This window comes from Trachinotus anak, unplaced genomic scaffold, assembly GCF_046630095.1.
Source record: "Trachinotus anak isolate AG129_WGS33_773 ecotype Australia unplaced genomic scaffold, CSIRO_AGI_Tana_v1 ptg000019l, whole genome shotgun sequence".
NCBI classification, from domain to species: domain Eukaryota; kingdom Metazoa; phylum Chordata; class Actinopteri; order Carangiformes; family Carangidae; genus Trachinotus; species Trachinotus anak.
The window spans coordinates 25,364,629-25,385,744 of record NW_027273870.1 but is presented as its reverse complement, the minus strand read 5'-3'; the positions used below and the strand labels follow the sequence as shown (position 1 = coordinate 25,385,744).

At 42.9% G+C, this 21,116-nt stretch overlaps 1 protein-coding gene across 4 annotated transcripts; it reads left to right on the top strand.

Moving 5' to 3' along the window:
* Window positions 1-685: 685 nt before the first annotated feature.
* LOC139635900 (bromodomain-containing protein 4-like) lies at window positions 686-20,079 on the top strand. Of its 4 annotated transcripts, none has more exons than XM_071503458.1 (22): window positions 686-822; window positions 2,839-2,994; window positions 5,194-5,434; window positions 5,541-5,633; window positions 6,624-6,761; window positions 6,933-7,065; window positions 7,753-8,111; window positions 8,208-8,576; window positions 9,614-9,742; window positions 9,965-10,186; window positions 10,362-10,585; window positions 10,669-10,769; window positions 10,860-11,117; window positions 12,065-12,163; window positions 12,265-12,684; window positions 13,607-14,221; window positions 15,076-15,176; window positions 15,300-15,420; window positions 15,719-15,852; window positions 16,009-16,199; window positions 17,667-17,910; window positions 18,006-20,079. In XM_071503458.1, the coding sequence occupies exons 3-22, from the start codon at window positions 5,306-5,308 to the stop codon at window positions 18,072-18,074; spliced, it is 4,149 nt and encodes a 1,382-aa protein (XP_071359559.1). In that variant the 5' UTR covers window positions 686-822; window positions 2,839-2,994; window positions 5,194-5,305; the 3' UTR covers window positions 18,075-20,079. The 4 variants fall into 4 exon arrangements, with proteins under 4 accessions (XP_071359559.1, XP_071359560.1, XP_071359556.1 ...); XM_071503459.1 differs by having other exon boundaries at window positions 8,205-8,576; window positions 15,306-15,420; XM_071503455.1 differs by having other exon boundaries at window positions 8,205-8,576.
* The last annotated feature ends 1,037 nt before the right edge of the window (window positions 20,080-21,116 follow it).

Genomic DNA, 21,116 nt, shown 5'->3' with positions numbered 1-21,116 from the left:
AACTCTTTTTTGTGTCCTCCAGATAAAATTTGAGCAGTAACTGAAGACTTACATTTTGCAGTATTATAAAAAGCTGTAGAGATTTATTCAATAATCTTGTTTTGAATTTTTTTTTTTTATATTATGAGTTACCATTTTTATACTTGCTTATTTCCATGATCTTTAGGTTTTCTCTACTGAGCCAGGCCCAGGATGTTTGGGGGACCCTGGACCAGAATATCTGTTTTTTGTGACTGTTTTGGGAACATTTTGGGAAGACAGTGAAACAACTGAAACACAAACAACTGCGAGACACAATAGACCACAGACCGCCACAAAGAGACGCAAAACAACTACAGATACATGCAAAATTACCAAAACAACCGAAAAGAAATGTAAAGTGGCTTCAAAGAGACATAAAACGACCAAAAAGATGCTTCTTTGAATCTTACCTTATTTGAGAGCAAAAAGAAATGGCACTTCAGAGACACCTCCCCACACTTTCGTGGTGAGCTGGAATAAAAACATGCGTAATGCGTCGAGTGTACTAGTGTCATTTACTAATTGCATCTTTATTTAAATAGACATATTAAATTAAAGACATATTAGAGACATAACCAGCATGACAGGTATCGACCTGTTCTAGGGTTGAAATTATTGCGAGGTGTTGCATGATGCTACCCGGGGTGACGTAGGGAAAGGGGGCGGAGTCTTAGGTGACATTTCGGCTGACAAACGATCGTCCCGCCCCTGTGCGTCTGACGTCATCGACGTCAAATGGGACTGTTTGTTCTGGATTTGGGGCGAGGAAGGTCTACGAGCGCTGACAACCGACTGAAGAAGGTAAAAATAGCATTTAATGCATTTGTGTAGATAACATTGGAATATCATACGAAAGCATACAGCCCCGGGGATGCGGTGAAAGGTTTACAACGGGCATCGGTGGCGTATTTCGAGCGCTGTCAGTGTGTGTGCTTCGGCAAGCGGAGCATGAGCTGTCTCCGCAGGCCTTGCACCGGTTCGGGGCACACGGGATAGATGAAATTCTTGTCTTTTTAAGTTACCCGGAATTGGTGTTATTGTGAATATTCAGTGTTGTATCTCCCTTCTCCCAATGCTTGCGTTCAGGTCCGTTTCGTGGCGTAACACACTCCGTGCTGTCAGTGTGCACGTTAGCCGCAGGTCGGTTTCATGCTAGCTAGTTTAGCTGCTAGGCTGTTTGTTTGTAGCCCCGTAGGCCGTATTCGTGACAGAAGTTACGTCCTTTCGGCTGCGCAGTTTACGCGCGATGGCGCAGAAGCTCTTGGAGAAGTGCGACGTACGTCACTTCGAGAATATCGATCCCGTTTACGTTGTATTCAGAAAGGCCGTTTACGACCGGAGCTGTCACTTGCCGTCAGTGTGGTGGACACAGTGATGTGCTGACACGGAAGGTTAGCAAGGCGAAGGTGTAGGACGAAGTTGTTCAGGAGCAAATTGTGCGTCTTGTGTGTTAGTTGTCGGTGATTAGTAACGTAATTCTTCCTCAGTTTCGTTAGCTTCTTTGGTGTCCTCAGCGCAACGTTACCGGGAGAACATACGTGATACGAAATAGTAGCAAAATGGCTGATAAATTTGGTTGAGTAAATAATTCAAGTGTCAAATAATGTTTATCATGTGAATGCAGTGACACAGTGAAAAGACTGACTGGACTGTGTTTTTGAGTGGCTGAATTTATTTTAAAGCGTCAATCATGAACCACGATTAGTTAAAAATCATAATGATGTATATTAATGGCTGGCACCTCAGTTTTAAAAGAGCATAAACTACAACATTTGAAATAGCTACATATTCTAGATTCCTGTGGTATTGATCAAGTTTGTTGACAGCGGGTTAGTTGTCTCATATCAGTGTTTGTTTTGGTTTCTTTGAACCATGTAAGTATGGGCCTATTGCAGAAGACAGGTATTTGTCATTTTATTATGTGTTTTAATATACAGTGGGGTCCAAAGGTCTGAACCTGCTGGACATAAGATTAGATGAGTTAATAAATCTTAATAATTAATATTTAGACTTTGGTGCTTGGTGGAGGAAATTCATCAGTCAAGGAATAAAAATGTCAGTTCAGTACATACCGAAGAGAAGCTGCTGTCTTTGTGCAAAAGAAGCACCTTCGAGTGGTGTGACAGACGTTATCAAAAGTCATCTAGAAACTGTCAATGTTCAAGGTTAGGGTTCAGTGTATTCATCCAATAAATCAAGGAAATTGCAGTACTCTTATTCCTGTCAGCTGGCTGTACTTAAAGTTACACAAGATAAGTTAAATTAGAAAATACTGTAAAATAACATGATTTACTCGCGCATGATCAAAGTTTCCAAAATAAAATCATAAAAGAAACGATCAGAATACTGAGAATGATGTTCTCATTTTCCATGAGACAGTGCATGTGGTCCTTTTTTGTCCATAACTTGGGGGAGTCCTGAAAGGCATAGATCGGCAGCAGAATCAAAAGACACATTCATAACGGTCTCCAGATGGCTAACTGTGCTTAAGGGCTGTAGAAAGTTTATATAGGATGTAAGGTGAAGGCATACAGCAGCTCAGAGACCTTTATTAAGACATCAGTGTTTGTTTAAGAGGTGGTCTCAGGCTGAGAACTTGTACTGCATTTACTGTGTAATCGTGTATGTCTCACTTATTTGAACACCACTCTCTCTCTGTGCCTGTGTTTTGGGCTCTGATCAAGGCTGCTTACGACACAGCATGATCAGGCTTTTACTTGGCAGTGTGTTTTGATGTTAGCTGGAAATAACCCACATGTGATAATGTTGACTTCAGTTTTAATCTGTCGTCCCTTCGTTTCTCTGTCTCTCTCACAGGTGTGACACTCTGCCGTCTTTCAGTGTGTTGTGGTTTCCTTGCCCCCACAGCCTGTCACTGACCAGCCTCCCGTGTTAGCTCAGGAAATCGCCACCTCACCAACTGAGATATGATCACACAATTGGATTAGGCCACAGCTGCACGGCAACAAACATGTAAGTTCCTAGAAAATAACTGGCCTTCTTCTTAAAACTGATGTAAACGGATGCAAGGCACTTCAAAGATTTCAGTCCTGCTTGATTTGGCAACACCTGTAGATACTGGTGTGGTTTAATACTGCAGCTCACAGAAACAAACTGTTGTCATTTTAATGAAGGAGTCCGGTAATAATTGGCATTTTTCCATCACTCTGTGAGCAACTGTAATTTAATTTTTATGCTGCATTTGGCGAGTGTGAGAACAGTGGGGCACAGTGAAAGGAGCTGGTTACCTGGCTGAGAAATTGGAGGTGTGCAGCCTGTCGCCTGCAGATCTTCATCTAACAGATCACTGTGGCTGCTCTCTTTCTATCACTTTCTGCAATATTTCCAACTGATCTGAAATGACCATTTTCTTATTTTTCAGATGCATTTTGTGTTTTGCCATTTCAGGGCTTTTAATGTGAAGCTGTAGCAGCAGGAAAATACGTCAGCCGCAATTTAATAACAGCATTTTTGCCCTTTATTTAGATTAAAATCTTTGAGATTCCTACTTCACAATAAAATGTTGATGTTGCACTCATCAGTGGCAAATTCTGTCCTCTCTATCCCGAACTTAGAACTTACAGGTTCTAATGTAAAATGTTGTCAGTAATTATCTCCATGTAAGGCCAAAATAGGCGGCATCTACCAATGTCTTTTTTTGAGGAAATAAAAACCTGTGTTTGTCAGATTCACTGCTCATGTTATCATGCTAAATATGTTTTCCCTATTTTAATGGTTCGGTCAATATCTGTTTTCTAATTGATCATTTTCCCAGACTTTCTGCTAACGCAGACATGATACCAAACATTAACTGTAAACTGTAAAACTCTGACAATATTATATTTAATGGATTCATCTTGCTGCTTGTATGATCTACCTGACCTGTGTAATAATAAAGATCAAGGGTTTTATGCATGTTAATGTGTGCTTAATGACTGAAGTGCCTACTGGAAACACACACAGGTTTTCACTGCAGTACCTCCAGCCCAGTTCTGCCTTCAGTCCAGTGCAGGATATAAAACTGGCTCCAATTTTTTTATCAAGAACAGTGAAATTCCAAACATGGAATGAACTGTGAATGCCAGATGGACAGCATGCCAATACTACTACCATTTTACTGACTAGTTAAAAAAAAACTTCTCTCTTATGGAATATGTTGAACTGCCATCTAGAAGGTGTCAAAGCATTTTAGCAGCTCATAGCGAATGTCAGACGTTTATCTGGCAGCTCTAAGTGTTGGACCATCATCTGAGAGAGAGAGAGAGAGAGAGAGAACTCACCTCTCAACTTTTCTCTCTACTTTTTACTCTGCCAACCATTAGACCATATTTCCATTATAAATTACAATATAGGAGTGTTGGTTATTTTATGACTATGAAGATATATCTCATATTTTTGAGCTAGTTGGACCATTTTGAAAAGTCATAGTATGGTTATGATATTATTCTTATTTTGTATTGCAACTTAATAACAAAGACAGGCATCCAGTGAACATCAAAATGAACACAACCATAAAGAATTAGAGCTCATGGGGGGTTTTCTCCCTTGAGGATTTACATGCTGCTACTCTCCTGCACTGTTACTCCGTTTAACTGCTTGAGACTAACGTCGCAACTTGAGTCAACTAATGCAACACAATAGGACTTCTTGTAAACCAGAGTCCTGAAAGTGTTAGTGCATGTTGAAAGCGTCCCACTGAACCTAATGCTGGACAGTGCTACTGAAGAAAACTGTGATGTTTTTAACTTTTTCCAATTCCCCTTCATGATCAGTTTTTACCTGATGTTAAGTCACAAGTAAATATTTATTCTAAGAGTTTGAAATCCAACAGTTGGTCTGGAACGCATATGCATTTAAAGGCCAAAGACCAACTGCAACAGGGAGGAGTATGTCGACTGCATTAGGAGATATATGCGATTGCTGTTGGTTACAGTTCCCGTGCCAAAGATGAGATGTGTTGATCTATTGCCAAGTTGTCTCCCTTTCACCTTTTGAAGTAGAAGTTGTAGAGCAACATGCAGACAGCGTTGACTGATAATGACTCAGATGAGTCTGTGGTGATGATAGTAACTCTGGTTTTTACCCTGAGGAAGTTGAGTCAGTTAGTTTCACTACCGAGCGTAATAAATGCAGCAGCAGCGGTGATGATGCTTTTGTTGATCGTCTTTCCAGAGAGTCGAGTGAGGAGTGTAATGGCCTGAGGGGGGTCCCCCCAGTCCCACCTGCCCCTGCCAGGTCCAGTCTGCCTAAACTGTCTGCTCAGCCACTGCAACCCACCACTGCGATGGGAGACGGACTGGAGGCAGGCAGCAGCCAGAACCCTCCCTCTGCACCACCACCCCTCCCCTTCAACCCTCCACCACCCGAAACATGGAACCCCTCCAGACCCAAACGACAGACCAACCAGCTCCAGGTGGAGAGATTTCTGTTTGTCTTTTTAAACATGGAAGCTTTGTCTGGTATTTGCATTTTGAATGATTTTTATTTTTTCTTTCTAAATGATTTTTGCTCTTTTTCAGTACCTGCTTAAAGTGGTGTTAAAGACATTATGGAAGCACCACTTTGCATGGCCCTTCCAAGCTCCTGTAGACGCCATCAAACTCAATTTGCCTGTGAGTCTTGTGTTTATGTGTATTTGCGTGCTTGTAATCAGTGGTGTAGTCCAGGGCACACAGAAAGCATTGTAACAGCCGCCTGATTCATTTTATATGCAAAGCGGCACACAGTGGTGCAGGTGGACAAGCCACACAGCAGTAGGATATGCTGCTGTCCTGTTTGTCTGCCTCGGTTTTCCACAACACCAGCGCTTCTTTCAGACTCGCTTCTCACTTGGTGCACCGTTACAACTGATTGAAAACACTTCTTCTTCTGTGGTTTTGTAGCTGTCAACAAGAAGAAACATGCAGTAGTAACCGCAATCTCGCCTCCTGAAAGATAATATAACGTGAGAAAAACAGAGTTGTTGCTGAAACTAAACTATTATTTTTATTATGGATTTTATGAAATCTCACAAATATTCTCTCAATGTGTTAATTAGCTTATAAAACATCAAAAAATAATGACAAAGCAAACATATTAAGCCTAACTCTAATGTAAAACAAGGAATAGTGACAGGTCATCATATTTAAGAAGCTTGAACCAGCATATTTATTATTATTATTATTATTATTATTATGACAGTTTCCAGTAGGGATGAACAATTAATCAAAATCACAATATGGCCAAGTGCGATATCCAAATCTGTCAAAATAATCACAGTATTTTTTTTTGCATATCGTTCATCCCTGGTTAGTCCATTTTTTGTTCATTGATTAATTGACTTTGGTCCAGAGGAAATCTCAGATTTACTTTATTTTACTCTACATTTTGCTTTGGGATCCTGTTAAGGCAGCAGCCTGCAGAGCTTCAAACACATGCTAATAATCGGTCCATATTAATTTCCCCTGCACTGAGGCACCAGTATGTTTTGGACTAAAGAAACAGGATGAGAGTTTTAAAAAAATTATCTAAAAGTGTATTTTGTCTTTGTTTTCTCACATTGTTCATTTACTTTCATCCAGGCAAGATGCTAATTTAATACTTTCCACCTGCTCTCCTTCAAGGACTACTACAAGATCATCAAGATTCCTATGGACATGGGCACGATAAAAAAACGCCTGGAGAACAACTACTACTGGAACGCCCAGGAGTGCATCCAAGACTTCAACACAATGTTCACAAACTGCTACATCTACAACAAGGTCAGCCACACCAGAGGTGACATTAATGCTATAACATGTAGTCTGAAGTCAAAACACCGTCTTACTGAACTTATTCAATCATTCAAATGTAGAGAGAAGGTCTCTGTACAAGGAGCTGGTACCCTCTGAACATGTCTGTGTGTTTATTTGTTTGTTTGTTTGTTTGTTTAGCCTGGGGATGATATTGTCCTAATGGCGGAGGCCTTGGAAAAGCTCTTTCTACAGAAGATCACAGAGATGCCGCAGGAGGAGACGGAGATTGCTGTGGTCTCCAAGGGACGCCGTGGTAGCAGACGGGACACAGGTATGACTTTAGGATGTAAGATGGACTTAAAAATGTCAGTATAATAATGTCACTGACTCCACTTTGCTGCGCCTCACCTCCATTACAGCAAATAAACTACTTTCATTACATGTATCATTATTATTAAAGGAGGCAGAGGAATAACTAAACATGAGACACACCGAGCAGAGAGAGAAGTCCTCGGTAACGAGGCTTCAAGCTCACTACTGTGACCTATTCTACATATCAAACAGAGGGAGTTCGACATAAACACCTGCCTCTGATAAAAGTCTGAAATGTTCTGGAGTTGGCAGTAAATAAAAGCTGAACTATTGTGGATGCCAGACAGAGGCTGTCCACTGTGGGGGAGACAAATTAAGAAAGATAGCCTGTCTGTGACGACTGTCTTTTGGGTTTAGTCCATGTCATGGTGGCACAGGTTTGAGTCTGATGAGAACTAACCCAACCAGCCAAGCTTGTATGTACAGTCTTCACTTTGTCTGTGCTGGTTCTGCCTCTTCTACAACCACACCTAGTATTAAACATGTACTGTTAAATCAGGTTCTGATTTACTCATGCTCATTAGGGACGTCCTGTACCGTTCTTGAACGTTTCATAATCCAAACAGTTGAACAGGTTTAATGAAGGTCTGGGTCAGAATGATCTGTGGTTTTATCCATGGTTTCATTTTTGTGATCTTCTCTCCAGGCCTGATCACAAAGTCGGACTCGGGCCAAGACTCCTCATCCCCCTCCACCACCCCTCACACACGAGGCTTTTCATCCCCGTCAACCACCCCGCAGACCCGTCCTGCACCTGCCCCTCAAGGCCCTCCTACTCTGCCCCTCGCCCAGCCTCTGGCCCAGCCTCTGGCCCAGCTTCAGGCCCAGCTTCAGCCTCAGCCTCCCCCACGCGTGCCTCCTACACCCACCTCCCACGCCCACCTGGGACCCCCATTCCCCCTCTCAACTCCAGACGTCCTGGCCCAAGGCATCACCTCGGTTCCCCCGACACACCCGGGCCTCCACCCTGCCCCGATGCTGCAGAGCTCCTCCACCCTCATCAAGGTAAGGAGAGGGAGGAGAATGAGCTGCCACTGTTATAATCCTCCAGCAGATCTGGTGTCGTTTTCTTACCTCTGATCTCTGGTGCTCCAACAGCAGAGGAAGAGCCAGAAGAGGAAAGCAGACACCACCACACCAACAGCCAACGACCAGCTCAGTGAATCATCTCCCGTCTCTGCTGAGGCTCGGCCACGCCGAGACAGCAGTCGTCCCTCAAAGCAACCCAAAAGAGACGCGTCGCAGCCGGACTCCCAACACCACCTGGGTGCTGGTCTGGAGACGGGAGGGACGGGAACGCCGAAACGTCAGGATCAGTTGCGTTTCTGCGCACGCCTCGTCAGAGAGATGCTGTCCAAGAAACACGTGGCATACGCCTGGCCTTTCTACAAGCCCGTCGACGCAAAAGCTCTCGGCCTCCACGACTACCACGAAATCATCAAGCACCCCATGGATCTCAGCACCATCAAGGTGATTTCATCAGGACTGGTGATCACTATGTAACGGTTTATTTGACAACTTAATATTAGGGATGAACAACATATCAGTGGCTGATTTATTACTGGCTGGTAAGCAGGAATAGCCACAGCTGCCCCTTATTATAATATAAATATTGGAATTGCAGCTGATAACTACAAGGACATTCAGAGAGTCCAGACCTCCAGTAAGGCCAGTGTTGAACAGCCTACACCAAACTTCAGAGGAAAAAATTCAGATTTATAGTAAATGATTCAGATCTGTCCCAAAGTTTAACGTCCCATCTCTCCACCAAGTTTAGTGCAAATCAGTTCAGTTCTTTTAGTGTAATCCTGATGATGAATAAACAGACACGTATAAAAAACAAAACCTTCTTTGCAGAGGTTGTTATATCTGATAATCTGGAGCATGATGCAAACAAGGCAGAGTGGTTTGTGCCTCTGTTCCTCCTTACTGTGTGTGTCCGTTACTGTTTATCAGACGGGAGAACTGAGCTCTTCTCACACGCACACACTCACCCACACATACATACAGAGCAGAGCACAGAGGAGGACTCGAGATTGTGTTTTACTCGAGTCAAAGACGACAGTGCTCGTTATCATTATCCCTTAATGCAGCAAAATCCTTCACCACTACAAAAAGTCAGTTTTTATAGTGAAGTCTTCATACTAAGGCTTCCAGCACAATAACTGGGGCTTGATACAGATGTCTAATTTTTTTTTTTTAACACATGTATCACATGTATTTGACAGTTTTTCAACATTATCACAGATTTAAGAACATCGCCTAAAATGACAGAATAAAATGATCAAAATAAGGACTGAAATCAGGTAATATGTAAAGAAATAATAAGTGCCACCTTTTGGTACCTTTTAGTGTTCAGCGCTTTATGTATTGTTTTGCTGTTGGTTTCTCTTGAAGTATTGAGCCTTACCTTAGTAATCAACAGCTCTCAGAAAATATGAATTAGGATCAATTTAGATAATGACGACACTTTTGTTTTTTGTTTTTGTTTTTTTTGTATCCTTCAGAAAAAGCTGGACAACAGACAGTACAGAGACGCTCAAGAGTTTGCAGCAGATGTCAGGTTGATGTTCTCCAACTGTTACAAGTACAATCCTCCAGACCATGATGTGGTTAACATGGCACGCAAATTACAGGTAAGCAACACGTCATAATAAACATTAAGAAAAGAAAATTTTAATTTTATTTAGGAAAGATGCAGTGTGGCTGTGTTTGATGCAGGATTGATATTGTTATATCACAATACTATAGCACAATATTTTTACCCAGATGTCTTTTTTTTTTACTATTTATAAAAAAAGTTTTCAAAAGGTGTATTTCAGGTTTACAGTTTCTCCTGCCCATGTCCCTTCTAACAGGATGTGTTTGAGATGCGTTTTGCCAAAATGCCTGATGAGCCAGAGGAGCCCACCCCTGTTCCCACCCCGTCATCGGCCCTCCACCCTGCCCCCTCCACTCGACAAGCCCCGCCTCCTTCCGCTGTCTCGGAAGAAGACAGCACCACTTCCTCCGAATCGGAGTCCTCGGCAGGAGACTCAGAACACGAAAGGCAACAGCGATTGGCTGAGTTACAGGAACAGGTTAGAGGATGGAAAATGAAGGGGGAGGGAGGCTTATGAGACACAACAGGTGGGTGGGCCACGCAGAACAGCTTTACCGAATGTGGGTAATTGCTGAAACACGGAGAAGCAAATGCGCAGGCTGCTGTCTTTTCGTCCCTTTAAGACCACAACTGTGTGTTTTTGTGTCCTCTAGCTCAAAGCTGTCCACGAACAGCTGGCTGCGCTCTCCCAGCCGCAGGCCAGTAAGCCCAAGAAGAAAGAGAGGGAGAAGAAGGAGAAGAAGAAAGAAAAGCACAAGAAGAAGGTGGGAGCAGAGGAAACTGTGGACACCCCTCCGTCTGCGATGCTTCAGAATCCTAAGAAAAGCAAGAGCAGCAAGGAGCCAATCATCGTGAAGAAGGACAGGAAAAAGCCCAGGTAGGTTTTGCAGAGGTAATAAGATAAGTGATGTTACTGTAGCTGCGTTAACTGGATCTAATCAGATTATTTGTCACTCACAGTAAGAAAGAGGGAGTTAAAAACAGCCGCCCAGCTGTGCCCCCTCCACCCGGGCCAACCCCCCTCGTCCCCTCAGCCTCTCTTGAAGCAGAGGATGACATAGGTGTGTATAATAATAAATCTGCATGTTGAGAATGACTTTGTGTTTGTGTCTTTAACAATGGCCCACTGTCAACCATGCTCTCCCCTCTAGACGTATTTGGGGGCGTGTCCTCCGAAAGATGCAAGCCGATGTCGTACGAGGAGAAGCGACAGCTGAGCCTGGACATCAACAAGTTGCCCGGCGACAAACTGGGCCGCGTCGTGCACATAATCCAAACGCGCGAGCCTTCGCTGAAGAACTCCAACCCGGACGAGATCGAGATCGACTTCGAGACGTTGAAGCCTTCCACGCTGAGGGAGCTGGAGAAATACGTCTCCAGCTGCCTCAGGAAGAAGAAGAAACCGTCAGGTAGGCTGCGTGCTGTGTTTGAGCTCCACGCTTGTTTTAAAGTGCTGACACGCGACTGGAGCGACTCCAACAATTCTCATCTGCGTCATAGTGGTGTCACATGAAGATCTTGTTCTGCAGCTCATAATTGCTGCTTAACCAGTGTAACTGTGAAACACCTTCAGGTCAACACACTGTATGAAGTCGAGATGATCCTGTCTGACAGCACAGGAAAGACTGTCTGTTAAAATGTCGACAAACCGCAGACAACAAAAATAAACCCCACTGATCAAACAGCTTGTTGATTGACGAATAGAGGTGATCATGGTTTGAAGCTCATCATCAGGAAATACAATTCATGGCTGGGTCATTGTACAGTATTATCAGTTATTAAATTATTGATCATTGGATTCATAAAAATACTAAAGGGAAATACATGTTTGTTTTTTCACGCAGACAAAAAGCAAACAAACATGTTTATTGTTATCATTTTTTTTTAAAAGCCTCCTGTGGACAAGTGTTGAGAATTAGCATGTATGCTAACACACTCAAGCTGGTTCGTCCAATGTAATTGTGATGTCAAAGTCAAATAAAATCTATATATATATATATATATATATATATATATATATATATATATATATATATATATATATATATATGAAAAACACTGATATCATTCATAAATACAAGGCCACAGTTACTGACCAGTTAACTCAGCCTCATATTTAACAGACAGATATGAGAATATCACCAATCTGCTCATCTAACTCTGTAATTACAGCCTTGTATCCCAGAGGAGTAAAGGAGTGGAGCTCAATACATTGACTGCTTCCCAAACAAGACTTTTCTTCTAGTGTAGTTTTTTTTTCTCTATTCTGTCCAGTTGAATGTGTTGTGTTTACATAAATGAGATCAAGAGTGTCACTTGGTCAGTTTCTGAATGTTGTGGGTGTGTTTCGTTGCAGTAGAGAAGCCTCTGGAGATGACAAATGTGACAAAGATGAAGACAGGATCTTCATCTTCGGGCAGCAGCGACTCCTCTGATAGTGAAGACTCTGAGAATGGTAACGTCCACACATAATATTTAACTTAGTGTGAGGAAGAGGAGCTGTCATCCTTCAGGAGAATGACACTTATTTCCTTCAAATCTGTCTTCGTCCACCAGGGCTGGTTCCCAAACAGCAGAAGAAGACCTCAACCAACAAAGACACCAAGAGACCACACCACCAGTCCCTCACTGGCGGAGTTGGCCCAGTCCCTCCTCAGCCTCAGACTCAGCCTCAAGTCGTCCAGTCCAAACCACCCGTTGTCCTCCCTCCCTCTGTCCCTGTCCCTGTCCCTGTCCCTGTCTCTGTCTCTGTCCCATCTCTGGACACACAGCTGTTGACCTCAGGATTTGATCCTCTGGCCCACTTCATGAACCCACACCTGACGCAGTCGAACACAGAGCCGAATCCAACCATTACTACTGCCGGCCCCCCCGTCACGTCTGGTCTCCTCAACACAAACACAAACACACCCAGCAGCCAGACGCCCACTGAGACGCACCCCTTCCTCAACCAACATCCCATCATACCTTCACCGGGTACGTACACCTCAGTGACACTTTGCTCTCAGTTCAGTTTCAAAATGGTCAGAAATGCAGGAATGTTACTTAAACAATTAATCTTTCGGTCTCTGTTGACATAAACCCAAAAAAGCAGTTGATTCTCACAATATAGCAGCTGGAACCAGCAAATATTTAGAATTTCTGGTTGATAAATTAAAATTTTCATCATATTAAACCCAGTTTCTGATACTTCATGGCTGGTATTTATTCTGCTGTTGTCATTAAATCTGTTTCCACTCTGTAGCTCCCTCTCTGTATAGTACCTGCACTGGATTCATGAGGCATGCACGTGAGCAAGGGATTCACAGGAAATTATGCATGCACATGCATAACAGCAGAAAAAAAAGCTGGTGTGCATATTGCGTGTAATTTGTGTGTATGAGCAGATGTCAAATAATTAGATCATCCAGACGACCAGAACAGCTGGTCTGTTTCCCCTTATGCTTAAGAGGAAACATATTTGTGTTTTTTTCTCCCCAGTGTTCAATAAACGTGTCATTTAGTATAGAACTCTGGGACCGATATTATGAAGATGTTCTTAGGTTAGAACTAATAACCACAGCTGACATCAAATGAACTAGAACTGAAATTTGAAGGAATAAGCAATGTCAAAATCAAAGCCTTTCTTCCTCATCTGACTGATGAACAAACCTAAGTGTTAACATTGCAAGAAAAAACAGGTTTACAAATATAAAACATGGTTCAGAGCCAGAACTGTGTGTAGTTATTTGTCTTATGATGACGTGTTGATAAATTCATCAGATCTGATCCAACATTACTGTTTTCGTCAATCAGGTCGATGAGGGTTCAGGACTTAGGCCTCAAGGGGGACATTCGGATTTGGCCTGTAAAAAATTTTCTCATTTTTGTCTCATTCTCTTCTCTTCCTGCTTTGCAGCGATCCACAGTGCTCTTCCCCAGCAACCATCAAGACCTAGCAACCGCGCAGCACCACTTCCTCCCAAACCCCCACAGCCTCCCCCGTCCTCGCTCCCCTCCCTGCCTCCATCCTCCTCACCCCAGCTTCAGCCCTCGCTTCCCCTCACCCTTCCCCAGCCGGTCCCCCGCCCTCGTGTCCCGTCACCCCCCTCACACGGCATCTTGGGTACCCTCTCGGCGCAACCTCCTCAAGCCCTGCTGGAGGACGACGAAGAGCCGACACCCACCAGTTCTGAAACCCCGCCCCTCAGCCAGGTGCACACCTTCCTGCAGTCTCTCCAGGCTCGACCCACCACGCAGACCCAGCCAATGCACACCCACACGCATTCGCCCGTGCAAGCCGCTTCTCAGCTGGTGCCGTCAATGCACACGCAGGCGATGACGACATCCGCCCCCGCCCTGACACAGAGACACAGCACAGGCCACGAGCACATGCAGCAGCCATTCCCGCACACGCACACGTCAACGTCACAGCAGCAGAAGGGCGTGGCCCTGCAGCAGAAGGTACAACAGATGCAGCAACATCAGCAGCAGCAGCCATCACCGCGGAGTAAAGCAGAGCCTTTCTCAGCAGGTGAGATACAGATTCATACTCAAGATAATGGTTCCCAAACTGAGGCTTCTGGACCCCCCAAGAGGTCCTACGATAAAGATGATGAGTTATAAGATGATCAAAGGGTTAAAAAAAGAAAAATATACAATTCTGTTACATTAATGTTTATATTTCCTGACTTTTCTCTGTTTTTATTTTTTCTCACTGATACAATACCAGATGCTTTCACTTTCTTCTTTGCCTAACTGCTCAGAATTCATGTTCCCTCTAAGGTTGTAACATGTTACCGGGGGTCACAAGTAGACAGTGATTTAATTAAAGGATCAGAAGGCAAAAGGCTTCAGACATGAGCTTGAACAGAGGAGTCAAACTTCATACATATCAAATTCTATTTAAGATAAAAACAAATGAGCTGATAGAGTTAAGGTATAAAAACCTAGATTCAGAAGCAGTTGTATGTGTGTGTTATATTATACACCATAACATGTCGATAATCCCAATAACCACAGAAACAGACCGGTGCTTAAATACTAAGAACACACACGTTTTTCTCCTTGTTTGTCTTCAGATTAAGTAAAACCAAGTTTAATCTGTGTCATACCTGCATTTGGCCATGTTGTGGTGCTAGTTAGCTTCCTCCCAAAAGATCACTGTGACCTGTGAAGGTCTTGTTACCAGCAGACACAGATGGAGAGGCTTCTGTTAGGGAGCTTTGATAAGGCTGCTCATATTGAAGCGTTCATGCTAGATAAATGGTACTTCAGACAAACATTTGGGCTTGGAAACCACCACACATGTCCATTTTGTAGATGTCACTGCACAGTTTGTTAAATTTAGTATTGAATTGAACAGTGAAGTGCTGCGTGTTTCTCCAGGTTGCCTGCGTGAGAGCCCCTCTCCCCTGATGATGCTTTCTCCTCAGATGCCTCAGTTCCACACAATGGGACAGCAGTCTCCCCCACAGACCAAGAAACATGTGAGTGAAATGTTGAAAAGGAAAAGGGATCAAATTTAGTGCTGAAAATACTGTTTTTTTTTCTTTTGTTGTCTTTGATGCTTGATGACAGAGCTTTGGATGTAAACGTTTGTCTGTGCATAGGAGCAGAGGTCCAACCTGGTGGGGGTCAAAGAAGAGAAGCCTTCCCAGTCGCCTGTTCTTCCCCCCTCACCCTTCAGCTCTGCCATGCGTCAGGACACACACAAACCCGACAACAAACACAGTGAGTACAAGAGATTCATAGTCCGTCGCCTCTAAAACTAAAGAAGGGAACATTCGGTTTCCCAGAGTTTGGAGGCCGAAGCTGAAAAAGTAAAGTAACTGTTAAAAAGTGTGAAAAGGCTGACTGCAGTCACAGACATGTCGTTCCTGATATTACTTTGATAGCAGAATGATTTTGTTTGCTTCCTTCCTCCACACTTACCTACAGCCCCCTTACACGAGAATTATTGCTTCTCAGCCCCTGTCTAGTGGGTTAAGGTGCATATGTACAGTTAATCACTATTTTATGTCTTCGTCAGGATTAGATCTGAAGGCATTGGATGGTTCTCGCCCTGGTTCTCGCCTCCTGGACTCCCCAGCACCACCCTGCTCCCAGCAAGACAACAAAATCAAGCAAGAACCCAAAACTCCCATCGCTCCGAAGAAGACACAGGTGTGTACAAGTGTGAGAGATGAGAAAATAATGTCATAAGCCACATTAAAGTCGGGGCTCATCTGGTTTGTTTGATTTCTCTTCTTCTTTTAACCTGATATTTTCTACCCCCACCGCCCTCCTTTTCTTTTTTTTTTTTTTTTTCTCCTCTAAAAGGACGTGAAGTTGAAGAACATGGGTTCTTGGGCCAGCCTGGCTCAGAGGTCCCAGTCCACGCCAGCCTCCTCCGTTCGCTCCTCCAGCGACAGCTTCGAACAGTTCAAACGGGCCGCAAGGGAGAAGGAGGAGAGAGAGCGAGCACTGAAAGCACAGGCTGAGCAGGCCCGGAGAGAGCAAGAAAAACTACGGTATGTGGGAGGACGACGGAGAGGTGGCTAATGGGAAAAGATGAGACAAGACCACAGCAGTGTTGTTGGTCTTAGAGGGAGACATAAGCTGCGTCCCCATTCGGGGGCCACACCTGTAGATCACGAGGGCTGAACCGAAATGAGACAATCTGTGTGTCACCAGCTGTGTCTGCCCTCACAGTTGCATCGCAAAGTTAGCAAACTTGACAAGACTTTGCTCAAACACCTGTTGGCTAACAAACAGCAATTTTTAACGCAAGAAACTGCCAAATTATAAATTTATTATATAATGTTTTTCATATTATCCGTCTTGTTATTGTTCGTGCCGGTTGGTTGTTCAGCACAGAGGCTCATGAGTGCTGCGGTTTTTCAAATGTGGGAGATTCCCACCAGAGAGTGAACGAACCATTTGAGTCAACTTTTAAAATCACACTTTTTATCTGCAACTTTCACTTTAAGTTTCTCAACTTTGTAATCAACTGTCTCAAGAGTTTCAGGTTGATTTTAATGCTGTCGTGACATGAATGAAAAGAAGAAGTGCTGAGAGAGTGGAAACAAAAAAAAAAACACATCAAAAACTAGTGTATGCTTTGGTGAATGGATAGCATCATCAGTTCATGGTGCCTGTGATTCAAAACAGGTCCTGTTTTTACTCAGCAGTAAAAGTAATGCAGTACATTACTCATTTCTTTACTTGCATTACTCAGCGCAGCTCAGTCACAGGTGCCTTTAAACCAACTCTCCCCACCTGCACGTCGCACCATGTTATATATAGAAACTAAAACCCAGATGTTGTGGTATAACAAGCGCACAGCTCTACAATGTGGACCGATTTACTGACCAATCCGACAGCAGTTAGCTTAGTCTCGATGACTGCACACATCTCTCTAGAAGAGCTAAACTCAGCCGAGTGGTTCACACTTCCTCCAACCCAAAACAAAACTCAGTGATGTTTAGCTGATGTTAGCAAACTTGAACACACAGCGTGTGAATAAGACAACCCTGGGAGTCGCACCTCTACTTGTTTGGTAGATGCTAACTGCCTCCTCAAGCCCCTGTGGCAAGTTCACACATCTTAGCATGTTCGTCCTTTCACTGAAAGTAGAGCTCAAACTGATATCAACCCTCCATCTAACTTCTGGACAGTAATCCCACTGACGCTCCATTACATTGATTTAGCTAAGTGTGATCTAATTACTGAATTTTAAATTGAAATCCTTAAGCTACTCATTACTGCCAGAAGTAATCACATTACTGCAGCGGCCTGGTTCATGTCAGAATTGAACCAGGCTGCTGCATATATATATATATATATATATATATGAATGAAAAGTGAAATATATGTATATGAATGTGTTATGTTCAGATTTTACTCTCAAATAATATCAGTATCAGTCTGAAAAAACCTGTGTTGGTTGGTTTCCAATAAGTTTCATTGTCGTTATCTTTTTTTTTTTTATGCTGTAGCCGTGACGACGAGGACACGATGGAGCAAGCTCGTCGAGCGCAAGAAGACGCCCGCCGTCGCCAGGAGCAACAATCACCGCTTGCTCCCACACCTCCAGCTTCCACCCCACCGACTCACTCTCCGCAGGCTCCACCCACACAGCCTCAAGCCCCGCCCCCATCATCCTCAGCTGCACAGAACGCTCTCGACCAGCAGAGGGAGATGGCGCGGCGCCGCGAGCAGGAGAGGCGCAGGAGAGAGGCGGTAAGAACCAAACTGTAAAAAAAAAAAAACACAGTCATCTTTTTATTAAACAGCCTTTAATGCTTGTCGTCGTTGTCTCGTCGTTTCCTCTGCAGATGGCCGACACCATTGATATCAACTTCCAGAGCGACCTGATGGCCATTTTTGAGGAGAACCTGTTCTAAGGTGGAAAAGAAGAGGATGATGGGAGTGAGAGAACGGACCTATAGACACACATGAGAAAATTTTTCAAAATGCATATAGACCACAATGCTCTGATTACACATGGTCGCTGCTCATAACAAATGCAAACACACACACACACACACACACACACATTTAATAGTAACTGTCCCTTTCTCTCAGTAGCAGCTGGCTTGTGTCATGTGAATATGAGGGGGGGGGCGGGGGGGTGATAGTGAAAGAAGCAACCCTCTTTTCCTCCAACCTCAGATACGTTTTGGTGTCTGGCTTGGTGTTTTATGGTTGTTGGTTGTGCGTCTTCAATTACGACAGATCGAAAACAGACACTGAAAAAATCAGATAGTCAGCTCCCTCGAGGAAAATAAGAATGACAGAAAAGGAGGGGACTTTTACATTAAAAAAAATTAAAAAATGATGGCGGCGATGATGATGATGAGTAGGATTTAATTTAAGTGAAAATTACGGAAACTTCGTTCTCTGATGTCTGAGAAGCGAGAAAGGGGTTTAAAAGGAACAGGTGAACAAATTACAAACGGACAGATCACTTTGTTCTGGCTTTTTTTTTCTTCTCTCCCAATCTTGTCTCTATAATTTAATTTTTTAAGTTTGAATTTTAACTGGGAGGGTTGGGCACTGGTGTGGTCGAGTTTGTCAGGTTCAGCGGTCATCTGAGAGTCAGTTGTTATCTCAGGACACGGTGGAAGACGAAACACCCCGGCCACAGTCACGCACTTTTCTAAGACATCCTTCCTCCCTTCACTTCCTGCTACCGCTCCCTCCTCAGCCGTGATTGGACAAGGCGCAGGTTTCAGCGATGCTCGCGTTGCGTGAACAAAGTCAACGAGAGAGAGAGAGAGAGAGAGAGAGGGCGATGAGGAAGGAACGATGGCATTTTAAAAGTTTCAGAGTGTGTCCTTTGCCTTAGCGCTCTGGCCTGTAAACTACCGATCACACCCTACAAATTATACATATTATATATAAATAGATACATGAATATATATTATATACAAGGAAAAGTCAAGGAAAAAGAACATGAGAGGGATATGGATTGTGGGGAGCAAAGCTCGTCTCGGTGTTCATCTCTAAGCTCTGGTTTTGATTTTGTAGAATTTACTGTAAAGAAGAAGAAAAAACTTTTTTATGATTCTATTGAGAGGATTGTTTCGTCTGTCTTATCTTCTCTCCTTCCTTTAATGTTCTGTTCTTCTCGACTCTATGCCAAAACCAATCTATTGAGTGCTGAAAGTTCATTCACATTTTTTTTTTTTACATGTAAAATGCATCTTCTTTTCACTTTATATTAAAGGCTACATTTTTATTGCTATTTAATTTTCCTTTATCCCCCTTTTCAATCCGAAGTTATGCAGCAGTTTGCTCTGTAATAGTTTGAGGAAGCGGTTCTGAAATCATCAATTATGCCCCTTCATTCTGTAGTTGTCCGATAAATCTGCACTTAAATGTTTCATTACTTGCATCTTTTTTTTTTTTTTTCATTTTTTCTTCTCATCATGTACGTGTTTTTTTTGTCGTTCCTTAGCCGTCTCATCCACCACTATCTCCTTCACAGCTCCTACAGTCTGTATAGTAGGTTCTTGTTTGTCATTCTGTCTTTTAGTTTTTATTTTTGAAATGTTTTCGTCGTCCATAGTAACAGTTTTGGGATGTCGTGTGCCATCGTGTTTTTCTGGAGGCAGGAGCTTTTCCCGCCCCCTGTAGGTTGGCCCAGAGATCTGTGAGTGTTTTCAACTCTATAATCACTTTTTTTTTATGTTTCATTCATTTCCTTTTCCTTTTCATATTTGATTGTTTTGAGTTTATTTTGTTTTGTTTTTCCTTTTGCTATCTATTTCCTTTGATTTATTTTACCCAGGACAACCTGTTGGTATGTCGATGAGTGAGGCATTGAGGTCAATAGATTCATCTTGTTCAGAGTACAACATCTTTTTTTTAAGAAAAGTATTAAAATAATATTTAAAAAAAACTTTATTTTGGTGCTTAGGGTTTTTTTTGTCTTCTCCACTGTGAGAGTGATTCACACATGGTACTGTATTAATGTGGTACATTGAATTATCTGCCGGTGTCAGCCAGGAGGGGGGGCTATAGAGAGAAGAAGTCAGCTACAGTTTGGTTTCTCATTCACAGGTACCTGATATACACTTTATGGTCAAAAGTATGTGGACACCGCTGTTCGTTTCTCATGGTTTTGACTCTGTTTGTTGGTTCCTGTCAAATCTGATCTTAAAGCTGCAGCGAACAATGATGTTAGTAGACAGTTCCTCTAGTTTTATGGCAGAAGGCTCTCTCCTGTTTCAACACAACAGTATCCCAGTGCACAAATCCAGGTCCATACAGAAAAGCTTTTCCCAGTTTGGTGTGGACGAACTTGACTGGCCTGAACCCAACCCTGTCCAGCCCCTTTGGGATGAACTGATCAGGTCTTATCTCCCAACATCAGAGCCCAATCTCACCAATGTTTACTGCAGCCAGGCACAGGCGGCTTAATGTCCATGTCCGGCTTAATGAATGAGATGTTGAACAATCACATAAGGAAGTGATGTTTTTTGTCCACATACTTTTGGCCAGGTAGTATATTTTCAGTTAAATTGAAAGACTGATCTGCAATTGGAGATGTGAGTAGAGCTCAGCTGAAACTGGATTTTTAAGCCTGATACTGATGTAAATACTTGAGAGTAATAAAAATCTGGAAACAAATGATAAAAGTTTTATTTGTAAAGGAGTTTTTAGAAACATAATTAACAAAGTGGTTTACGGGATTACAACAAGAAAACACTCTACACTAAAATGAGTTCAAATGTACACATCATGACAATAGCAAAGACAGAAATGAAATATAATTAAAATGATAAAACATACAATGAAAACTTTATTAAAAGTCAGAGTTGAGCAAGTATCTGAAGGTTTTTCAAACTTACGGTTTCATCATCATCACAATATTAAAACGTTTCACGGTTGCATAATAACCTTGATGATCAACGGTGGCAGTAGCAGCACATATAACACTG